Source organism: Equus przewalskii, chromosome 2, assembly GCF_037783145.1.
Source record: "Equus przewalskii isolate Varuska chromosome 2, EquPr2, whole genome shotgun sequence".
Lineage (NCBI taxonomy): Eukaryota > Metazoa > Chordata > Mammalia > Perissodactyla > Equidae > Equus > Equus przewalskii.
The window spans coordinates 42,361,781-42,384,027 of NC_091832.1; the positions used below are offsets into that span (position 1 = coordinate 42,361,781).

At 37.2% G+C, this 22,247-nt stretch overlaps 1 protein-coding gene across 12 annotated transcripts in view; it reads left to right on the top strand.

The window, feature by feature from the left end:
* RERE (arginine-glutamic acid dipeptide repeats) overlaps nucleotides 1-22,247 on the top strand; it is a 402,826-nt gene that overhangs the window by 214,024 nt on the left and 166,555 nt on the right. For 11 of the 12 annotated variants that reach the window (XM_070610911.1, XM_070610920.1, XM_070610914.1 and 8 more), the window contains 2 exons: nucleotides 12,720-12,825; nucleotides 14,707-14,803. The exons of the other annotated variant lie outside the window; for it this stretch is intronic. In XM_070610911.1, the coding sequence (XP_070467012.1) occupies nucleotides 12,720-12,825; nucleotides 14,707-14,803 (203 nt within the window). The remainder of the gene's footprint in view (nucleotides 1-12,719; nucleotides 12,826-14,706; nucleotides 14,804-22,247) is intronic. 12 annotated transcript variants of the gene reach the window in all.

The window sequence follows — 22,247 nt, forward strand, 5'->3', positions numbered from 1 at the left end:
TTAAGGAAAATAATACTCAAAGCGACTAAATACAGTGTGTAAAATGTTACTTACCTAGTGTTGTAATGTTGCTAAGTGGCAGATTTCATTGCTTATGGCTTTTTTTTAAGCGCTTAATCATTCTCTGACTTCTTTTGAGAGGTGGAGGCGTTGGCAAAGGGTCTGTCCCTATGCTGGAATTTAAGCTTTATCAAGACTGGGACTGCTTTTTGGTTCTCTCCTGAATCCTCAGTGTTTATCTCCAGAAGAATGTCTGATACCTCGTAGGAGCTCGTTAAATATTGGTTACAAGATCTGAAGAAAGTGTACTGTAAAACTAATTCAAAATTATTTTTTTCGTTTGTTTTCATAACTATTATTACTATAACTGTTATCTATATTCTAGGAATTTTAGGAGATCATATAAGGTGTCAGCCCAGAAATGTTATCTAGCAAACTATTTGACTTTAAAGAGCATGGGATTGTTGTCTGTGTCATCTCAGGCAGTAGCTAGCAGAAAGAAGTGTCATAGCAACTCGGAGTTGTTTTCCTCCACATTCACTTCTATGTGTTAAAATGGAGGAAGGGATTTAGATGAGGATGTTTTTCTGGCATTCACTGGAACAAAAACTTGTCAGCATAGCAGATACATCAATTCTAAAAGAAGTTAGTCTTTTTGTGGTAATGGAAATGTTCCCTATCTTGATTGTGGTGGTGGTTACACAAAACGTTTGTCAAACTAATTCAAACTGTAAATAGATTAATTTTATTGTGTGTAAATTATACTTCAATAAAACTGATTTAGAGGGGAAAAATGAACCGAAGCCAAAGCAATAAAACAAAATGCACAGTTAAAACTTATTTCTGAAAAAAGAGGGTGAAGGATTTTAAAGAAAAAGGTCTTACTTCGAAAGATATTAACATTTATATACATTGTATTGGTGCTTGAATGCAATAGGAAATCTTTTTGACAAAAATTAACTTTTTAAAGTGAATTGTGACTCTAGCTGTATGCTTTTTGATTTTCTTTCTTTCTTTTTTTTTAAGCAACATTTCTTAGCTCACACTTGACTGAATACTCTGATCGATTATCTGGGGATTAACTAAGCTTTCTCATTTCCTGCTTTCCATTTCTGCTCTCCAGCAGCCAGTGGGCCTTTGTTGTTTGGCATGTGGACTGAGATAAGCTATCAAGACATGTTTGTATTAGAAAAATGGTTGTAGATGGAACAGTTATAAATAGACTAACAGGTGATAAAGGTTACAGGCTTTGTTTTGGTTTAAGTCAAAAGGAGAGAAGAATAGGATATTTAAGACAAGACAGACTAGTTTATGTAAAATGAAATAGGAAAACAGAAATTTTCAGGGTTCCCACTGATTTTTGCATTTTTTAGCAAACCAATATTTGAATTTGTTTATTGGAAAGTTGGAAATGTTTGCTAGCTGTAATTGAATTCCTATTATTATGCACGTTGATTTTATTTAAATCAATAATGATTTCTAAACTTATATTGGAACTTCTTAAAAGTGCAAATACATATTCACTTCTAAAAATCTTTGTGCTGCTGAAAGGTATTTTATTTTACTGTGTTACTAGCTCTACAGTTTTGCAGTTTCAGAAAGCAGTGGTACAAAGAGGTTATCACCTAGAAAGAGAGGAATATTGCTGGCTTCACATAAAATAGGTATGTTTATCTTTATAAATGATGATGATTCAACACAGTATTGTAAGTTAAAAGTTTTTTTTTCCTTAAAAGTTGATGTTTCATGTTGCCAATTTTCTCAGGAAGCAGTACCATTTTTGAAATGGTCACAAAGTTGCCTGGAATTGCAGATTGCTAAAAAAATTTATCCAGGTTATTTTCTTCATGCATGTTATCAGCTTAATAGGTTCACCGTTGTTTTCAAGTATGCCTTTTTAGTGTAGACCTGTTTATATTCTTGTTTGAATCAATCCTTAAATATTTCTCGCTCCCATGAGCTCAAATTTCAGAAAGAAAAATACCTTAAATTGAAATGAGAGGCTTCTTGTCTAGACTTTCTTCTTTATCAAGAGTTTAACTTTTGTACTTACTACTGGGATATCTGATTATATAAATAAAAATAAAATCTTTTATTTTTTAGTAATATCTCACTTCTAAATGAATGTGTGCTTGAAAATCTCCGGTCATGGTTCTGTTTGGGGAGTGTGCCTACATTGTTTGAACTAGCAGAGTCTGAGAGGGAGGGCATCTGGGACTGTTCTGCAGCTTGTTCACTTCATCCCATAGAGCAGCTGTTCTCAAGTATGGGCCAGGGGTCTGCAGGGTCAAACTTTTTTCATAATTATATCAAGACATCATTTGCCGTTTTCACTCTCATTCTCTCATTAGTATACAGTGGAGTTTTACAAAGGCTGCAAGATGTGTGATACATCTCAACAGACTGAATGCACAATCAGAAACAGAAAAGAGATTTGTAAAAATATAAGTATTACTTGTTTCCTAAATTTTGTTTGTTTAAAAAATTATAGGGGGCCGGCCTGGTGGCGCAGCAGTTAAGTTCGCATGTTCAGCTTCAGCAGCCCGGGGGGCGCCGGTTCGGATCCCAGGTGTGGACATGGCAGCACTTGTCAAGCCATGTTGTGGCAGACGTCCCACATATAAAGTAGGGGAAGATGGGCATGGATCTTAGCTCAGGACCAGTCTTCCTCAGCAAAAAAAAGAGGAGGATTGGCAGCAGATGTTAGCTCAAGGCTAATCTTCCTCAAAAAGGAAAAAAATATATAGTTATTTGTTATAATTGTTTGTGATTATAGATTTATCTGATATAACCATAGCTGCTGGAAAGAATGCTGGCTTTTAGGAAGGGATTTATTTTGGATTTTGGCAGCAGATTTTGGGGATCCAAGTATAGAGTCTTAATTTATCTATGGAATTTTACCTTCCTAATTTGACCCTTCAACCTGAACTTTTGGGACTTTTAAAATCCTGAATCTGACATTCAGTACTTTTTGTCAGGTTGATGTACATCAACGGAGTACATGTGGGAAATTACGGGAATGCTTTTTAGTTCGGTATATCTGTCCCCACGTGGGAAGATCCCCTGTAAGTGTAGTTTATCTACGTGTGTGTGACGTAAACTTGTTAAATCAGTCTCAGAGGACAAGGAGAGCAGAGGTTACCTAATGACTCTGCCTCCTATCTTACAGAGGAGACCAAAAGTAGGTTTTCCCAAGCCTGCACCTGTACTCAGTTTTGGTCCCTCCACTGCAAATACAGAAATCAGTTGTCTGAAAATTTCATTGTTCATACACAATGTAATCCTAGATAGAAAATACCTTAATAAGTTTTGCCTTCATAGTTAGCAGTTGAGAGATGATTTTGTTTTTCTGCACCTTTTTGGTTCTACCGAAATGTTGATTGATTTTTGTCCAGATTAAACTGTAAAAATAATTAACCAAAAGGTAGAAGTTTGTTTAATAAATAACCTCATTTTGATGTAAGTAAATAACATCAAGAAGTAGTGATTTTGAAAATTATCTCTGATCATCAGAGCCTGTGTTTCAGTACAGTTTTAGTTGTATCATCTTTCTGGGGATTTTTATGTAACCAGTTATTTGCACATCTTGGTTGGAAATGTTGTAAAAAGCTTCTGCCCTTGCAGAGTTCCACCTGCTTATTTCACTTTCTGATATAAGGTGATTTAAATCCTCTTACACAGACCCAGATGCTGATGCACTCTCTTGAAAACAGTTTTTTGGATTGAGTGTCACCGGTTTGGAAAATGAGCTTGTAACCTTGATTCTAGTGCCTAAAGGCAGTAAGCAGTTTGGTCAAGTGGATATAATTTGTTTCTGTGTTTTTTTCATCTATTTATTTATCTTTAAAGAAAGCCTTCATTTTGCTAGTTCTGAGTAGACCCCTCTGTAGTTCCAGATTATGTCCATTTGGAAATGCCAATAAATGGTAAATAACCAATTGTGTTAGTCAGGATTCTTTAGAGAAATAGAACCAATAGGAGACATACGTATATAGAGAGAGTATATATGTATATGTACTATAGGAATTGTCTCACGAGGTTATGGAGTCTGAGAAGTCCCATAATTTGCTGTTTGCAAGCTGGAGAACTAGGAAAGCAGATTGTATAGTTCAGTCCAAATCCAAAGGCCTGAGAACCAGGGGGCCGGTTGTCTAAGTCCTGGAGTCCGAAGGCCCGAGAACCAAGAGCTCTGATGTCTGATGGTGGGGAAAGATGGCTGTCCCAGCTCAAGAAAAGAGAATTTACCTTTCCTTTACCACTTTGTTTCGTTTGGGCCCCCAACAGATGGGATGAAGCCCGCCCACATGGTGAGGGCAGATCTCTTCACTTAGTGTACTGAAGCAAATTCTAATCTCTTCCAGAAACACCTTCACAGACACCCCCAGAAAGAATTTTTTACCAGCTCTCTGGGCATCCCTTAGCACAGTCAAGTTGACACATAAAATTAACCATCACACCACTAAACCGGTTTCTGTGTTAGAAACTCAAGTGGTGTGGCTACCAGAAGGGAGATGTGCTACAATCATAGTTCTTTCACAGGTCACTTCAGTCACCCTTGGACAGTGGATGTAAGAGGGTAACTCCTGCAGGTTTTGGATTCTTTGAGGCCTGCTGGCACAATTTAAATATAGTCATGCGCTGCGTACCAATGTTTTGGTTAACGGCAGGCTGCATAACGTGACAGTGGTCCTGTATCTGTGCCATATAGCCTAGACGTGTAGAAGGCTATACTATCTAGGTTTGTGTTAAGTACACTCTATGATCTTCTCACAGTGACAAAATCGCCTAATGCTATATTTCTCAGAATCTATCCTTGTCCTGGAGCAACACATGACTGTATACCCAAGAAAGTTGGAAAAGGGCATTTTAAGATAAGACAAGAGTAGATACTTTGTTTACTCAATGCCAATAAGAAATTTACTTGCCCTTACTCCACCCTCTCAAAAAAAGGGAAACAGAATATTTAGTTAATATCTTAGTACAGTAGGGAGATTTGTACATGATAGTTTGATTATTTGTAGGAGATACTCAAAGCCCTTTCTTCTCCTTTAAGAATGAGACTCTGGAGCCAGTGTTTTGGTTTTCTCCCCACCCTCCTAGTACCCATATCAGAGGAGAACTCTGAGACAGGTGACCTTGATGTCCTGAGCCCTAGTGGCACTTCATATATTTTCCTATAGTTCTTTCATGGTGTTTTGATCTGTAATGGCTATCAAGCTATTTAGATATAAAAATGTTACATTCCTAGTATCTTATGTTAGGAGTAGAATAATGGCTTGAAATATTACAAGATATTTTCTACCTGATTTGCTTTTGATTGACCTCAGTCAGTCCTGATATTTATCCACAAAGTTGAGTAATGATGATCCTCTGACTCTTACAGAAATCTTATCTTTAGGTTGCATTCCCCTGTGCATATGCCTGGAGTTATCTTTGGCCTCTGAGGAATAGTAATCTTTGACCCCATTGTCTGTTCCCACTCCCCCCCTCCAAAGTCAAGAATGATTGAAGCCACTGAGACTGTGTCCCCAAGGTCTTCATGAGGGCCATCTTCCCAGCAGGCATCACCCTCTTGGTGGAGGTAGATTCAGCAGGATTGAAATGCCACTTTAAAGTATGCGTTTTTTTTTTTTTAAAGGAAAATTGGCCCTGAGCTAACATGTGTTGCCAATCTTCCTCTTCTTCTTTTTCCCTCCCCAAAGCCCCAGTGCATAATTGTATATCCTAGTTGTAAGTCATTCTAGTTCTTCTATGTGGGATGCTGCCGCAGCATGGCTTGATGAGTGGTGTGTAGGTCCACACCCAGTATCCGAACCAGTGAACCCTGGGCCACCAAAGCAGAGTGCGCGAACTTGATTGGCCGCACTGATTGGCCACTGGGTGGCCCCTGCAGTGCCTCTTTAAATTGGCTGTGCAGCGCTCTGGAAGGGAGACTGTTATGTCTCTAGTGGACTATTTTCCCTCCCTACAGGTTTAGTGTCCTAACTGCCAGTTCAAAGTTTGTGTAGACGCTTCTGAATTATACAGTAAACTTCTAATATTCATATAACTATCATCACAGTATTGTGGAAATGCATGAAAATTTTCTTCAGAAGGTATCTTCTTAAGTCATGCAGTAAACAAATGTTAGCCGCTTCTACTTCCCAAATTTTTGGAAAACTTGATTGGTTATTTTGGCTTCATAAAGCAAGAATTTTGGTCTGGTTTCACCTGACACTGAATCTAGATCTTCCATTATTTGAAGTATGAGCACCCAAGAACTAAGCAGTTAAAAATTTGGGGGAAGTTCCCCTGTTATCTCTAGCAGATTATTTTGACTTTGCAAAGTTGTTCGTTTGATGATATACATCTTTATATCCTGGTTAGATTGTCTTTGGCCTTGATCTCTCTGTTATATGTGGTAACAATGGAGGGACCAGAGTGGCCTGTTTGGAGGGCTTACAGAGCCCTGATGGTATATGCCAAGAGCTGCTGCTGGTATCTGCCAAGAACTGGTAGGTGATTGATGGGGCAAAGAAGGTCTTTGTGTATAACACAGGTGAATTTAAAATTACTGTTGCTCCCATTCTGGTTTGGAGGCCTCCTCCATATTGTATAAAGGAATCTCTGCACTTGTCCTGTTCGTCATTTATGAACTCCTACCCCCTCTCCCCCCTCCGCTTCCTTTATTTTTTTAATGTTGTATGAAAACATTTTTCTAGAGGAAAGCCTCAGATTAGCTATTTAAATTAGTAAAAGTACTATATTAATAATCGTGAAAGATCTCTGGGAAGGGAAATTTACTTCTTAGCCTTGGACCTTTTTTGGTACTTCTGATGGTGCTGTTGATAAGATGAACCAGTGTCCCTTCAATAGCAGCCTCCTATTTGCATTTCCCATCTCTACTGCCTTCCTTTTCCCTAACCTGCCTTTGTCAGTTATCTCATTCTGAATGGTTAATTTCAGTTCTGACCTTTTAATTCAGTAATTCTCAACCTATTGTCTGACACACAAAGTTCTAGAAATCCTCCCTATTCTGCTTCCAAACACCCACGATTAGGCTGTCTTATTTCTAAACCCAGGTAAGGATGGGTTTTGTCCTCTATTAAACTCTTTATTTCCTTAAATTTACATACATCCCTCATTTCAAAGAAATCCAGGCCAGGGATGTGGCAGAATACATAATTTAACCCAGAATCAACTCCTCCTCTTTTTTGCACAGAGCCACTCCTGTGAAACCTTACTGTAAGCTGATTGGACTGCTCCTGTTTGATGGTTTTCTCTTAATGCTAGTGTATCCTACCACTTGTAATCAATCACTCATTCTCTCTCTAAAGATAAAATAATGAGAAATTATTTACTTCCCAGTGGGCTCTTCTCTGTATTCAGAAATATACCCCAGGGTGCCTTCACATAGGAAGCTTCTGACCACTTCCCTCTTCCTTAGCGTTCTGTTTAAAGTGTGTCATTTATAGCCACTTTGACCTTTATGCCTTTGTTACAGTTGTATCACTAGTCAATAATGAAGCATGTTTGTTAGAAATATGTGATGTACTTCTTGAATTGTTGCAAAAGTGAAGATACTTCCCCCCTAGTTTGCTACATGATTTTGTATTGCTGTTATTAGCATGATGTTGAATCTGGGAAAAGCAAAATTTATAAGCAACTTCTTCTTATAGCTTGACTCCTCTCCTTCATCTGTAAAACAGTAATAATAATATCCAACATTTATTGAGGGCCAATCCATTCCATTTATATTCATTTATTTAATCCTCACAACCTAGTAAGGTAGAGGCTATTATTTTTTCCTCATTTTGTGTATGAGAGAATTGAGGCTTGGAGAAGTCATTTGCCTGAAGTCACACAGCTTAAGTAAGTTTTAGCCATGATTCAAACAATGATTCAAACCCAGGTGATTTGGGTTGAATTAAATGATATATCTCGAAGTTGACTTCTGCCTTTAATTTTCTGTGATTTTGAGCAGCAGTCTTTGGTGAACAGTGGGAAGATGATGATTTCTTATGGTTAATGTTCGAACAGCACCTGTGTCTGAGGTGGCTTTGGAAGAGCGGATGCTCCCTTGCTCCCTTTTGCTGTTCCTCAGTGCACAGCAGTCAGCTTCCACGGAAGATGACAGTTTAATCTGTAGAACTTGTTTAGGATAGTAATGTTAGCTAATGCCATTGTGTTGATATAGAGAAAACAGGAGGGATTGTCTCCTGCCCCATTTTATCTATCTCCTCGGTTTTGTCTGGGGAAGCAACCTAGACATAAGCGTGTAAGATGGAACGAGACCGTAGAAATCTTCCTGTTCTGACCCTTCACTTGTCTGATGGCTAGGTAACTCCACTAAGGTCACCCTCAGTTATCTAGTGGTTGCATGCAGACAGGACTAGAATCCTAGATTACCTAGTTTTAGTCTAATACCCTCTGAAATGCGCACTGCCTCCCTTTATAGATGTCTAATCTTAAACTAAGTTCCTGGCCTGTTTAGGAAGATTTTGTCTATTACAGCTACTTAAATTTGTTCAAAACTTTTGTTTGTTTTGAGTCTACCTTTGTTGTGCTGCATCCGTGCAGTAAGATCCTGGAGGCTTTTTTAATGCAATGCTGCCGCTCCCTGGTTGTAGGGCAGTATTGCATTAGGAAGTCCAGTACACTTTCAGCTGCCTTTGTAAAGGCTACTATTAGGAGTCATAAACCTAGGTACAAAATAAACTAGAGCAGTGATTGTGTGTGTGTGTAGTCATTAAATATGCCTGTGACAGAAGATAACATAATGTGACCTCAAAAGGTTGCCAGAATCACTGGCTTGGTTCTGAAAAATAGTCATTGTACATATGATTGCCAGTTATGGTACTTTTAAGATTATTTCTGTTCTTTTGGATTTCAGACATCTTAGATGTGTTACAGAAATACATAGAAGTATAGGTTTTAGAACATTGTTGCTAGGACTGCTAGTAGGTCCAAATTCCTTTGTGTGCTATAGAGAAATTCATTACGGTGAGCATTGAAGCATCCATTAGTAGCTCAGTGATTAGAGATCACTGTCATCTCTTGAAAGAAATCATGCTGGTGAAGAAATAACTCCTACAATTTTCAGCAAAGTTCTTGAAATTTTTCTGTGAAGCACAGGTTATAGTCACTTATTAACAGAGAAAACTACTCTTTAGTACCTACTCCTGTACAGATGCTTTTCCATCTTTTTAATTCTTTCATTAGTCCTTTTAGGTAGGTTTCAATATTCCCATTTTACAGAAAAGGCGAGAGTCAGAGAACCTTAGTAACATGCCCAGAGTCATGTAGCTGGAAGTGGTAGAGGTGGGATTTGAACCATGACACACTTCCCTGTGTTTTTACCTGCAGTCTATGTTCCCCACCCAGTAGTGCTTGAACCAGTCTTTATTCTTACCATTCTGGTTTAGCTTTCCTTAGAAAGGAAACTGTTAGACCGTTGGTTTTCAACTGGGGAGTAATTTCGCCCCCACAGGGGACATTTGACAATGTTTGGAGACATTTTTGGTTGTCACAATGAGGGAGGGGTGCCACTGGCTTTTAGTTGTTGGAGGCCCGGGATGCTGCTAAACATCTAACAGTGCACAGGACTGGCCCCCACAACAGACTTATCTGGACCAAATGTCAAAAATCTGAGGTGAGAAACCCTGTATTAGACGGTGTGTCAGTTTATCACTGAGTTTGCCAACAGGCTCCGCCCCTTCCTCTGGTCTGTCTCCTTCTTTCCGTGATGAGTGCTCTCACCCTGGTCCTGCTTTTTATCCCTCTGCCTAGGAAAGAAACTGTAGCCTTCTAGCTGCTCTTGCGCGTCCTGGTGTTTTTTTTGTTTGTTTGTTTGTTTTCAATTAATTTATTTTTTTATTTTTTATGGTTTTATTATCAAGTTTACCTTACAACTCCAAAATATGCAGTATTTCTGTTATTTTATTGAGAGATATTTTAACTTCTTGATGCAAAATTTCTCTATATTTAGGAAAGATTGAATTGATTACTCCTAAATCATTAAATAAATAAATCCATTTATTTCCCAAATATTTTATTTTTCAATTTTATTCAGAGACTAGAAGATTATATGCCTCTACCAAAATGTAAGTTCCTTGGGAAGCAGGATTTTTGTTTATTTTGATTTTTGTCTACTTTTGTTCAAAAAGAACAGTACACATAGAACACTACTTGGGTCATAGTAAACTCAATAAATATTTGCTGAAAAATTAAATGGTTCTCAAATAACACCTTGGTTTTGGAATATAGCAGGCATTGAAGTAGCTGATATATTTTTTTTTTATTATTAATGTTATGATAGATTACAATCTTGTGAGATTTCAGTTGTACATTTTTGTTAGTCATGTTGTGGGTACACCACTTCCCCCTTTGTGCCCTCCCCCCAACCCCCCTTTTCCCTGGTAACCACCGAGCAGATCTCCTTATCAATATACTAACTTCCACCTATGAGTGGAGTCATATAGAGTTCGTCTTTCTCTGACTGGCTTATTTCGCTTAACATAATACCCTCGAGGTCCATCCACGTTGCTGTGAATGGGCCAATTTTGTCTTTTTTTATGGCTGAGTAGTATTCCATTGTGTATATATACCACATCTTCTTTATCCAATCATCAGTTTCTGGGCATGTAGGTTGGTTCCACGTCTTGGCTATTGTAAATAATGCTGCGATGAACATAGGGGTGCAATGGACTCTTGAGATTTCTGATTTCAGGTTCTTAGGATAGATACCCAGTAATGGGATGGCTGGGTCATAGGGTATTTCTATTTTTAACTTTTTGAGAAATCTCCATACTGTTTTCCATAGTGGCTGTACCAGTTTGCATTCCGCGCATCCTGGTGTTTTGTACCTCACTGCCCGTGTATTTGGTCAGCAAGGGAGATAGAAGACCCCATTTGTCCCAGAGATTTAGAAGCCCATTAAAGGCCAAACTACAGTTGGGATTCAGCTTCCTCTCGGTATCTGGCAGAACATTTACCTGTGCTGCAGAGAGACGGACCATGTGCATCTGGATATGTCTTATACTTTATCTTTGTGTCTTTCTTAGGTCTCCTCCTTTGCCTGGAAAGAATCCATTGAAATCTTTCCCAATTTTTTTTTCCCAGGTCAGGTGTTACCTGCTCCATCCATAATTCCCTGCTGGAAGTAATTGCTCCTGTCTATAAACTCCTATATATAACATTTATTCTTGTTGTGTAGCATACTGATTTGTCCTCATTTTCCCACCTGCGGTGTAAATGGTGTAGAATATAAAAGTGCAAAATGCATAAAAACTAAAAAGTATCCCTAAAAAGTATCCCTTATGTAGGATTATTCTTTGTATACAATCTACTTTATTCAAACCAGTAATGGTGCCCTTTTTTTTTTGGTAGGCTTGTCTATTTGACACAGTTAATTGCACAGTTTGCACAGTAAGAATCTTCGTGTTTATGATATTTACTTTGGAATAGCACTTCTTCACATTGGAGTTCAGTCAAGATGTTTGGCAATTTTTTTTGTGTGTGTGTGGTTCTTTAAATGGCTTAAATATTTTAGCAAAGGTTTTTTTTTTTTTTTTTTTTAGCCTTCCTGCTTTTTAGTGAAGACTCTATGTATACCTCTCAGTAAAGCAAAAAGCATCTTACTTGATTAAAGAAGGCTCTTTGATGTATTTTAGGATTTAGCCATCTTCTTTATACATATGAGGAATTTCAGCGCTCATTCATTTCTGACCTGCTGACTTGTGATGAGAAGATAGAAGCTGCTAAGAGGAGTGGTATTGCATTCACCATGGGAAGTCTCTTAAGGCCCTCACCTGGGTTGGAAAAGTATTGTATGAGGCGCCACAGGAAGCCTTAGTTCACTGCCATGTTGAGATGTTTCACGACCAGGTGCACAGATACAATCTACCTCAAGTTGTAGCCCCATAGCCTTCACATGGAAGGACAATATTTGATCCTTTATTCTTTCAATGAACTAGGAACAAAGTTGACTTTTAGAGATAACGTGGGTTACATGTCCCACAGACATTGATGAGGCCCTGATCGTCGTAGAACTCTTCGTTATTCACAAATATTTATGTACAAGGTGTTCTGTTGTCTGGAAATTTGAAAATAAATAAGACAAGAGTCCCCACTCCATGGACTCATAGTACCTTCATCACCACCCATAGTTTGTTCTGTTGGTTTGCAATATAGCAGTAACTTCAAATAAAGTGGCAATAAAGTGGAGGGAGAATGTAATTCAATCTGGGTGATTGGCAAACCTTGGAGAGATGACTTTGTGCCAGGGCTTGCTGGATAAATTCTTTCCAGCTTGTTGCCTATAATGGCTTTGACAGTGTGCTAACAGTTTATAAATGTTTATTGCCAAAGTGGTTAAGGATTAAGATAGAAGAAGGATGTATTCATGTAGTACTACTATATAGTTAATGCTAAATAAGAACTATAATATTGAATGAATTAGTTAATCAAACTGGGGAGATTTACAGATTCAAATTTTATGTCTTGTTTCCTGAAATAAGCAGCTTTGAGGGGTAGAGTCAGAAAGGTCCTGTGGCTGGGATTTTTAAAAAAGTAGAATTTGACCTCATAATTGACTTAAGTATTTTTGTGGTCCTGGTTGTAATTGTCTGTCTCCCTCTCTGCCTGTCCACCTGTTTCCAGGGGCTTTTGATCATGGGTATGGTATGCACCTGTGGGCACCTGAAATCTTGTTCCTAATGCTGTTAGATTTTCCTTTTCAGAGTAAGAGGGACCATCTACTCATGAACGTCAAATGGTACTACCGTCAATCTGAAGTTCCAGATTCTGTGTATCAGCATTTGGTTCAGGATCGGCATAATGAAAATGGTAAATAGTCTTTCTGGTTTGATCTTACACTTTCTTAGCTTTGGACAAAGTTCCTTCTAAAAGCATTCATTAAGTAGAGATAACTACTATGAAAAATTTTCTCTAAAAAAACTTTTATAAATAAGGACATTGCTGAAGTGTTTATTATTTTTGTTGCTGAGTTCTTTCATTATTTTTGCCTTAAAAAAAAACCCACCAAAAAACCCCCAAACTGTCAGAGCATGTGCTCATAGCACCTTTACCTTTGAATAGAGACAGGCGTTCTGTGGAAATAACAGTCCTTTTTTGGGGGGAGGAAGATTGGTCCTGAGCTAACATCTGTTGCCAGTCTTCCTCTTTTTTGCTTGGGGAACATTGTCACGGAGCTAACATCTGTGCCAATCTTCCTCTGTTTTATGTGAGATGCCGCCACAGCATGGCTTCATGAACAGTGCTAGGTCTGCGCCCGGGATCCATCCTAACCTGTGAACCCTGGGCTGCCAAAGTGGAGCATTCAAACTTAACCGCTACACCACTGGGCCAGCCTCATAATTTCACTTTTTTTCTTTTCCCCCATCCTTTTTCTCACTTAATGATGAACTCTAGTAATATTTAAAACCCTATAGGATTGTATTTTATTTCTTTTTTTCTTTTCAATAATCTGTATTATTGAACTTTTCTGTATTCAAGGTTGTGAACATCAGTTTTCAAAGCAAAGCTATTCTGAATATTTTGGAATTCAGATTGAGTCTTGACTTTCAAAATAATAAGGAAGCTAGTTCAGAGCATCTTTTACTTTTTCTCCCTCTGGCATTGTAGCTTGTACCTAATAACTTTATTTACATATGAGATATGGACATACAATGTATATTACATTTGTTCAGGTGTATCATAGCTCTTTCTTACTGATTTTTGAGAGATGCTAGACTTCACGTTTGTTACCCATTGATTAGGGTTTGTTACTCTCCCCTTCCAGATGAGGAAATCAAGGCTTAGTGATGCTAAGAGAGTTGCCAAGGCCACATATGTAAGGCCGGGATCCAGCTCTGTCTAGCCCTGATGTCTGAATTCTTCGTACTCTTCTGCGTTGCTTTTGGTGATAGGTTTTGAGTCAACAAACCAGTAGTCAAAGACAGTTTTGAAGAATGATGTTCTTTTATATATTACTAGTTGTTTTTCTTCTTTGAAACTATAAAAATTCCTGTTAAAGCATTTAAACTATGGTTCCTTATTAAAAACAGTAGCTTGTTAAGTGAAATAAGCCAGATAGAGAAAGAAAATCTCTGTATGACTCCACTCATATGTGGAAATTAAATATGTAGACAAAGATAACAGATTAGTGGTTACCAGGGGAAAGGGGGGGTGGGGGTGGGCACAAAGGGTGAAGTGGTGCACCTACATCACGACTGACAGACAATAATGTACAACTGAAATTTCGCAAGGTTGTAAACTATTGTAATCTCAATAAAAAGTTAAAAAAAATAGTAGCTTGTTTATTCTTTTCAACAGAACCAATGTGGTTTCACCCCATCCTGGAATATATAGCAGTAAAACATAAGATGGACTAGATCACTAAATATTTTAGTAGTTTACAAGTTGCTAGAATGTGATAGTTATTTCTTGTCTTTTTCCTTCTTTTTTCGTTTTTGTGCTTAATGCATTTTGGCGAACTGTGGGGACTTAGTAAAGGATATAAAACATATCCAACCGGATACTTTGTTCCTGTTATTCCTGCTATATGTAATTCTCTTCTCTATTTTGCTGACCAGGCCTGGTTATTTATTGTGCTTTCTTTAGTGGGTGGTGAACCTGAAAGAAAAATTTTGCAAAATCTTCCTAAATGTTTTGGGAAGCTCAATTTTAATATCTTCTTAATTAATTGATTTTTTTTTTTTTTGACAGACTCTGGAAGAGAACTTGTCATTACAGACCCAGTTATTAAGAACCGAGAGCTCTTCATTTCTGATTACGTTGACACTTACCATGCTGCTGCCCTTAGGTAAGTGCCAGAGATGGATCTTTCCTGTGAGGGAGAAGTCATCGAACATGTGAGGTAGAGAGTCTAAGCTATCCTGATCTCTTTTGATAATCATGATGTTAATCAAAGTACTCTTATGGTCTCAGTAAACTAACACTGCAGTATTAACTTTGTGGATTATTAGGATTTCAGAGGTTGCCTCTATCTTCACTCATCTGTGTGAGAAAAAGAAAACAAAACTATTTTTGTCTATTTTATTTTTTTTACACCCTCTCTATAGTTTTGTGTCTTTATTTCCTTGATAATGACTGTCCTGGTAGTGGTTGCTAAAATATTTAGGGTGAAATATTATGATGGACTACAGATTATTTCCTAAAGAGATTCAGTTACTGCCACTAGAAAAGGTAGATAAAGAAATGGGTGAAACAAATATAGCGGCATGTAATTAATTGAGAATCTAAGCAAAGTTTACAGAAATTTTCATTGATCTATTCTTTCAATTTTCTGTATATATGAAAAATTTCCTACTAAAATGCTTGGGGGTAGGGAGAATATACTGAAGATTTTATTCTGAGGCAAAGGTAACATTGCAGTTAATCTTAATGTCTTAGTAATTATGTCAAAAAGTGACTATGAGCCCCTATTTTGCACCGTCTGATATTTTCTGTCTCTTTCAAGAAAAGGATGCCCATATATTCTGGTGTATTTTGTATATAAGTAGAAGACTTTGGGCTTCTTAAGTGGAAATAAGACAAATAATATTCTTATAACTCTTTCTGCAGTGGAAATAATAAAGTGATGAAAGACCTTTCTTTGTTAAATACGGTTTAAAAAAAAGTCATAGAGATTTGCTGGCTTTTAGCTGAACTATAATGAGATACAATAATTATTATATTGCTCAGATGGTACTCAGTAAAAACCATCTGGAGTCTCTTGTGCAAAGCTACATAGCTAAAGCTAGTTATTTCAAGGCAAATTAGTAGCAACTTTTAATGTAGGGCAGGTTTTGACAAACTTTTTGGGCCAGATAATCTTTCAAACAGTCTCTGTTGAAACTACTCATCTTAGTCATTGTAGCGCAAAAGCCATAGGCAACATGTAAATAAATGAGGTGGCTGTGCGCCAATAAAACTTTATTTAAGGACACTGAAATTTGAATTTCATTTGATTTTTTTTTTTAGCCATTTAAAAATGTAAAAGCCATTTTTAGTTCTCAGGCTGAACAAAAACAGGCAATGGGCCAGATTTGGCTTATGGGCTATAGTTGGCCAACCCCCGCTGTAGGGGAGGGAGCGTATGTGGTTAGATTTGGCTTCTTATAGGACCTCAGATAAATTTAGAGAATTCCTGTGGTGTTTTATAAACTTGTTCTAAAATTCCCACAAGCTTTTTGTGTCTTTGTGGTGATGGCTTTCTGATCTTAAACTCACATGCTAAAGAAAGCAAGTTAATGGGAGGTTGGATAGTTTCATGGAACTATTAAATTGTTAGCTAAGACAAGTGGCTTGATCCTGGGATTATTTCTTATCCTGCTTTGCATACTTTTTCCCTCCTCTTTCCATCTTGTTTCATTGGTTGAGGTAAATGATTTTGAGCGATTTAGGGTTGAAGTTAAAATAAATAGATGAGATATATAGCCCTGGTTATTCAATATGTTTTGATATATTTGCTTAAAGTTAGTATATTTGAGTATTTATTAGAGGCTATTACAATTTATAAAGTTATTTTATGCTATTTTAGCATTTTTAGAAGAGCTGGTTGTCCTAGGCAATTCCAGCTGGACCCAGATTAATTTACTTTAACCAAGTTTACAATCATATTTTCTGGAGATGTGTAAATGTATAGGTCACTGTCTCTTCATTGGCCACTAAAGGGCTGGAGTACTAAAGTGGTGATTCCTTATCTTCTTTTCACTGTCTATGTGACTTGGAGCCCTTCTATTGATTAGTTATTTTCTCCTGTGGTATTTTCTTTAAAGTGGTCATAAAGTGATTTTATAAAGCTGTAATCTTAAATTTGATTTTGTTGGCTTCAAAAAGAGCATCTTATGTGTGACTTGACAGTTGGGTTTTTTATCAAAGACACCAGATGATAGTGGTCACATAGTTACTGAATGATCTGGCCTAGTAGATGCTCAGTAAATGCTTGTGGACATATTGACATTTGCCTGCATCTGGAGCTCATCTCTGTGGTTCTTACTGTTGCTTAGTAATCTCACCTGGTTCTCAGTGGCTGATTGCTCACTGTAAGATCATCTTTGATAAAAGCAGAATTGACTGACAGTGCCCCCAGGAATCTCTGTTTATTCCTTTTGTCTTCACCAAAGCTAGATTACTTTAATTAAAAAATATTGTTGGGTGTGGGGTATATTAAGCTTTAACTTTTTCTTCCAATCTTTTCTTCACCATTTATCCACAGAAAGAATTTTTTCTTTCTCCATAGATATAAAGCAGTACTGCCAAAAATAAATTCAAAATTGAAAGCGAGATAAATAAAATAGTGCGTAGGCACATGAAAGAGGATCAAATAAATATAATGAAAAACCGTGAAGGACGAAAAAGAAAAAGGAAAGAAAAAGACGGATAGTGTTAGTGCTTTGCACCATTCTTCTCTAAGATCAAAGTGCTGGGTTGTATGGATTCATTGGTCTCACACCGACTCTTGGGGTTCTTGCCACTCCATTCACTCAGGAGGAAATGATATATAACTTTCTCTTTCAAGCTGGTGCTGAGGTTGGGTTATAAAGAAGGAAGGGAGAACTTTGTCCTTTAGCCATCATGAATCAAAAAGAAGACAAAATTCCTTTGCAGCCTCTTCTGTGTAAATTGAGACTGTAGCATTTTCCTACCCAACTTAAACTTATCCCTAGGAGAGACTGTGGGATCTTCATAGTTTTAGAAATCTTGTGTCGAGGTCCAGCATGACTGCTTTGCTGTTGTTTCTGAGTTCTTGTCTTGGCTGTCCCTCATCCCTACCTTTCAAGCTAAGTTTCTACAGCTGTTTATTTTCTGTTCTTCATTACATTTATCAATAACCATATAATAAAGTTAGTATCTTGAGCAGAGTATTTTTGAGTTCTCCTTATTCCCAGGTAAGTATTTTGGATATTGGTATAATAGAAAAAGCACCAAACTGAAATTAGAAGACTTCGGTTTGAATCCTGGCTCTGCCATGTAGTTTTGTGACGAAGGTGAAGTTTGTTAACCTTTGAGCCACCCTCCTGACAATCTTATTCAGGGTCACGTGATTAACTGACAGAACCCTGAACCCAACACACATCTTCTGGTTCTACATCCAGTAAGATAAGTTGTGTGAAAAAGTGTCTTACAGAGTGTCTCCCGCTCAATAACATAAATAAGCATGCTTATGCTTATTGAATCTGAATTGAGTTCTTAAAAGCGTAAAAGAGAGAAAAGAAAAAGTGAAATTAAATATAATTCTGTATTGAGTTATTGATGGTACAGTTACTAGCATACATTTATTTTCTCTTTCTCTGGCCCCTTGGGTGGGTTGCTTGGATTCTCAGATTACTTCAGTTATGGGGAGAAGAGTTTAGCTCAAGGAGCCATCTCTAGATGCCCCAAGAATGAGCAGGTAAACCTGCTCTGAGAATGAGCAGATAAATTTTATTAAGCTAAATAAAAATTGTAGTTTGCAATTTGTTTGCCGTGTAACTTTTTTCACCCTAAGGATAATGTTTTATTGACGATCAAAGGATCTAAAGAGACTGCTTTGTGATTGGACTGTGAATGTGTGGCATGGGCAACATTTTCAGGTTTATCCTGGCTCTGCACTTGTTAACAATGAATTCTCAAGTATTGATTGTGGAGGGCAGCCCAGGAGATCATAAATATCTCATCAGCTTGAGGGCTGTTTTCCGACTTTCTGTTTATCTGCTTCTTACTTCAAGTATTCACTTGGAAAAAAACTATCCTAAGGTAGGTCAGGTTACAAGCTGTCATCTTACCTAGGTATTCATATTATAGGAATGTGTTTTATTTGTGAGTTTTCTGGAAGCACAGGGCCAAGAAACCATAAACTAGCTCTTCAGGGCTTCTAATATCCCTCTTTTCATTCTGAATTAATTTATCTCCTTACTTGGTTATGGACAGCTAGGATCATATATGTGTAGAGATTAAAACAGATTAATTACATCTTTGTATAGTTCCCCAACCATTCCTTAGCATTTACAAAATTCCTTTAGCTCTTGCAAGTTCCTGAAGGAGTTTTATGATGCCCCAGAGCTCTTAGTTTTGCTGTTTAAGATTCATTTCCTGGCTTTAGTCTACACTTATTTTTATATGTGAAATAACTTCAACCTGCAGCATTTTTGTTGTGTTGTCTGTGCATGCTTAGTACTTCATTAGACTCAATAACTTGTCAGTCATTTAATTAATTTATTCATTCATCATTTAACATGTTATTGAGCCACTAGTAGAGGAAGGGCTCTGTAGGTGCTGGGAACACCCATCTGAATGACATGCTCTCTCTGCCCTTGAATACTTCATAGTCCTTTTAAAATTATTTTATTTGAAGCTACTTTTAGACACACAGAGAAGTTACATGTGCGGAGTTTCCGTTTATCCCTCCCGCAATCTTCCTTGGTGTTAACATTCTACCTAACTGTAGTACAGTTATCAGAACCTGGAAATTGCTTAGCATTAGTACAATACCATTGAACTGAAGACCTTATTTAACTTTCACTAACGTCTTACTACATTTGGGCTGCTGTAACAAAGTACCATAGACTGGGTGGCTTATAAACAACAGAAATTTGTTTCTCACAGTTCTGGAGGCTGGAAGTCCGAGATCAGGGTGCCAGCATGTTTGAGTTCTGGTGACATCCCTCTTCTGGACCGCCGGCTTCTCCTTGTATCCTCCCATGGCTGAGAGCAGAGAAGGGGAAAGCAAGCTTCCAGTCCAACACCACAAGATTCATTTTATCCTTCCCCTTTCCTCTATTTGTAACTTCTTTCTTCAACGGTGAAAAACTCAGTTCTTGGGTTGTTTAAAATATATTTATATTTGCTTATTTTTATTCAATTGTAGAATGCACATAGTTTAGTTTCAGAATTTGTAACCCATATCCCTGTGAGAAACACATTTACTGACTAAAGTTTTGTCTTTAAAGTGTATTGGCAAGATACTGTTTTCCAAAGTTGCTTAGGTCAGTTCTCTTCTTTCATACCTCCTTACATGTGATTGTGTTACTCATTTGTAATACAGTTAGGTTCATTTGATTGACTTTGCGTGCCGTTTTGGTTCCTACTGGTTGATTTGGACTGTTTGTTTTTAGGGTACGTGAGAGTTTGTGGCCTATTGCTCTGGTTCTCAGGGTCACACTAAAAAGATGTAGTCTTCACCCTGCTGTTTTCTTTGCCCACTTCTTTCCCACTCACCTTATTTCTTTATTGTGGTATGTGTATCTTCAGTGTGCATTTATAGGATAGGGGTTGCTGGATGGAAAGGCTTATGTTTATGTAGTTTTCCTCCAGAAAACATATACCAATTTGCATTCCCTTCAACAATGTCTTAGACTTCCTGTTTCCTCAACAGAATATATTGTCTTAGTTTTTGAAATTTTGCCAGTCAAATAGGTGAGAAATAGTATTTCAGTGTTGTTTCACTTTATTTTACTAACAGTGAGTGTGTTTGAGCATTTTTCATAGGATATTTTTGTCTGTTCTTTAGTGAATTGTCTGTTCAAATCTTTTCTGTTGGGTTTTTGTCTGTCTTTCACTTCTAAAAAGTTCTTTATGTGTCTATTATATCTTTTGCAAATATTTTCTCCCTCTTCTATTAGTTTTCTTTTAATATTATGGGTTTTAAAAAAATTATGCAAAGCTTATTTTTATCCAGTCAAATTTATCAGTCTTTTCTTTTATTCCCTCAGGACTTTGAGTCATAGTTAGAAAACCTTTCTCTACACCAAATTTAAAGAAGAATTCTACCCAGTTGTCCCAGGACCATTTATTAAAAAGTCTATTTTTAGCTCAGTGGTTTGAGATGCCACCTGTGTCATATATTATTTTCCTTATGTATTTAGAACTTGCTAGTCTGTATTCTATTGCCTGTAGGTCAGTAACCACACTCTTTTAATTAGAGAGGCTTTGTAGTATGTTTTAATGTCTGATGGGGCTAGTTCCCCCCTTTTTCAGTTATTTGTTTTTCCATGTGAATCTTAGTATTAACTTGTTTCATTCCATAAAAAAAAGCTAGTTGATGTTTGTATTAGGATTGCATTGAATTTGTAGGTCAAGCTATGGTGAAATGCCATGTTGAGTTTTCCTATCCAAAAACGGGATGTTTTTCCATTTATTCATGTTTACTTATGTGTCCTTCAGGAGTGTTCAAGAATTTTCCTTCTAGAGATTTCCTCATTCTTGTTACATTTATTCCTATGCATTTAATCTTACAGACATATATTGAACTCTATACCCTGATAGTCAAAAATATATTCATTCTTCTTATGTACCTTGGCATATTCTCAAAAATTCATCATATATTAAGATCACAAAGAAAACATATATCCGATTAAAATGCAATAAAACTATAGTTTACAAACAGAAACGAAGAACAGAAAGACTCTTTCACCTGGAAATTTAAAACTTCCTATTAAACAACTCCTGAGTAGAAGGGGAAATACAAACTGAAATTAAAGAAATTTTTTAAAATGACAGTAAAAATACTATATACCAGGATTTATGACCTGCATTCATGATCAGAGGAAAAGTAGTTATAATAAACACATCAATTTAAATGAAAAAATAAAATTAAATGAGTTAAATTTCCTTCTTAAGTGATAAAAAGAACAACAAATAAATCAAAAGAATGCACTGATGTTGTGTTCAATGTATATAGAGGAAATACTTAAGACAATTGGATTTAAAAAATGGAGAGGCAAAGGGACTTAAGTGGGGGCTGGCCCAATGGCCAAGTGGTTAAGTTCACGCTCCACTTCGGCAACCCAGGGTTTCCCAGGTTCTGATCCTGGGCATGGGCCTAGCACTGCTCATTAGGCCTTGCTGAGGCGGCGTCCCACATAGCACAACTAGAATATACAACTCCGTACTGGGGGTGCTTTGGGGGGAGCTAGAGGGGAGAAGAAGAAGGGGAAAAAAACTAATAAAACCCCAGAAGATTGGCAACAGATGTTAGCTCAGGTGCCAATCTTTTTTAAAGAAAAGGAACTTAAGTGAAAGGAATGTTGTGTTATACTTAGAGCAACCACTGAGAAAACCAGAGTGATATATTCAAAACGCTATAAATAAATCAGTATGGAATCCTAAAAACTGTTCAGATAACCCATAGGAAGACAAGAGAAACAGAGCTAGAAACAGAAAAGAAATTTAAAAAAAAAAATCCTATGCCTGTCATTAATCACATGGCTTACAGTAGACAAGATACTGATTCTATCTCAAAATCTTTTTTCCCTCTTCATTTTTGGCTGAGAGTGATAACAACA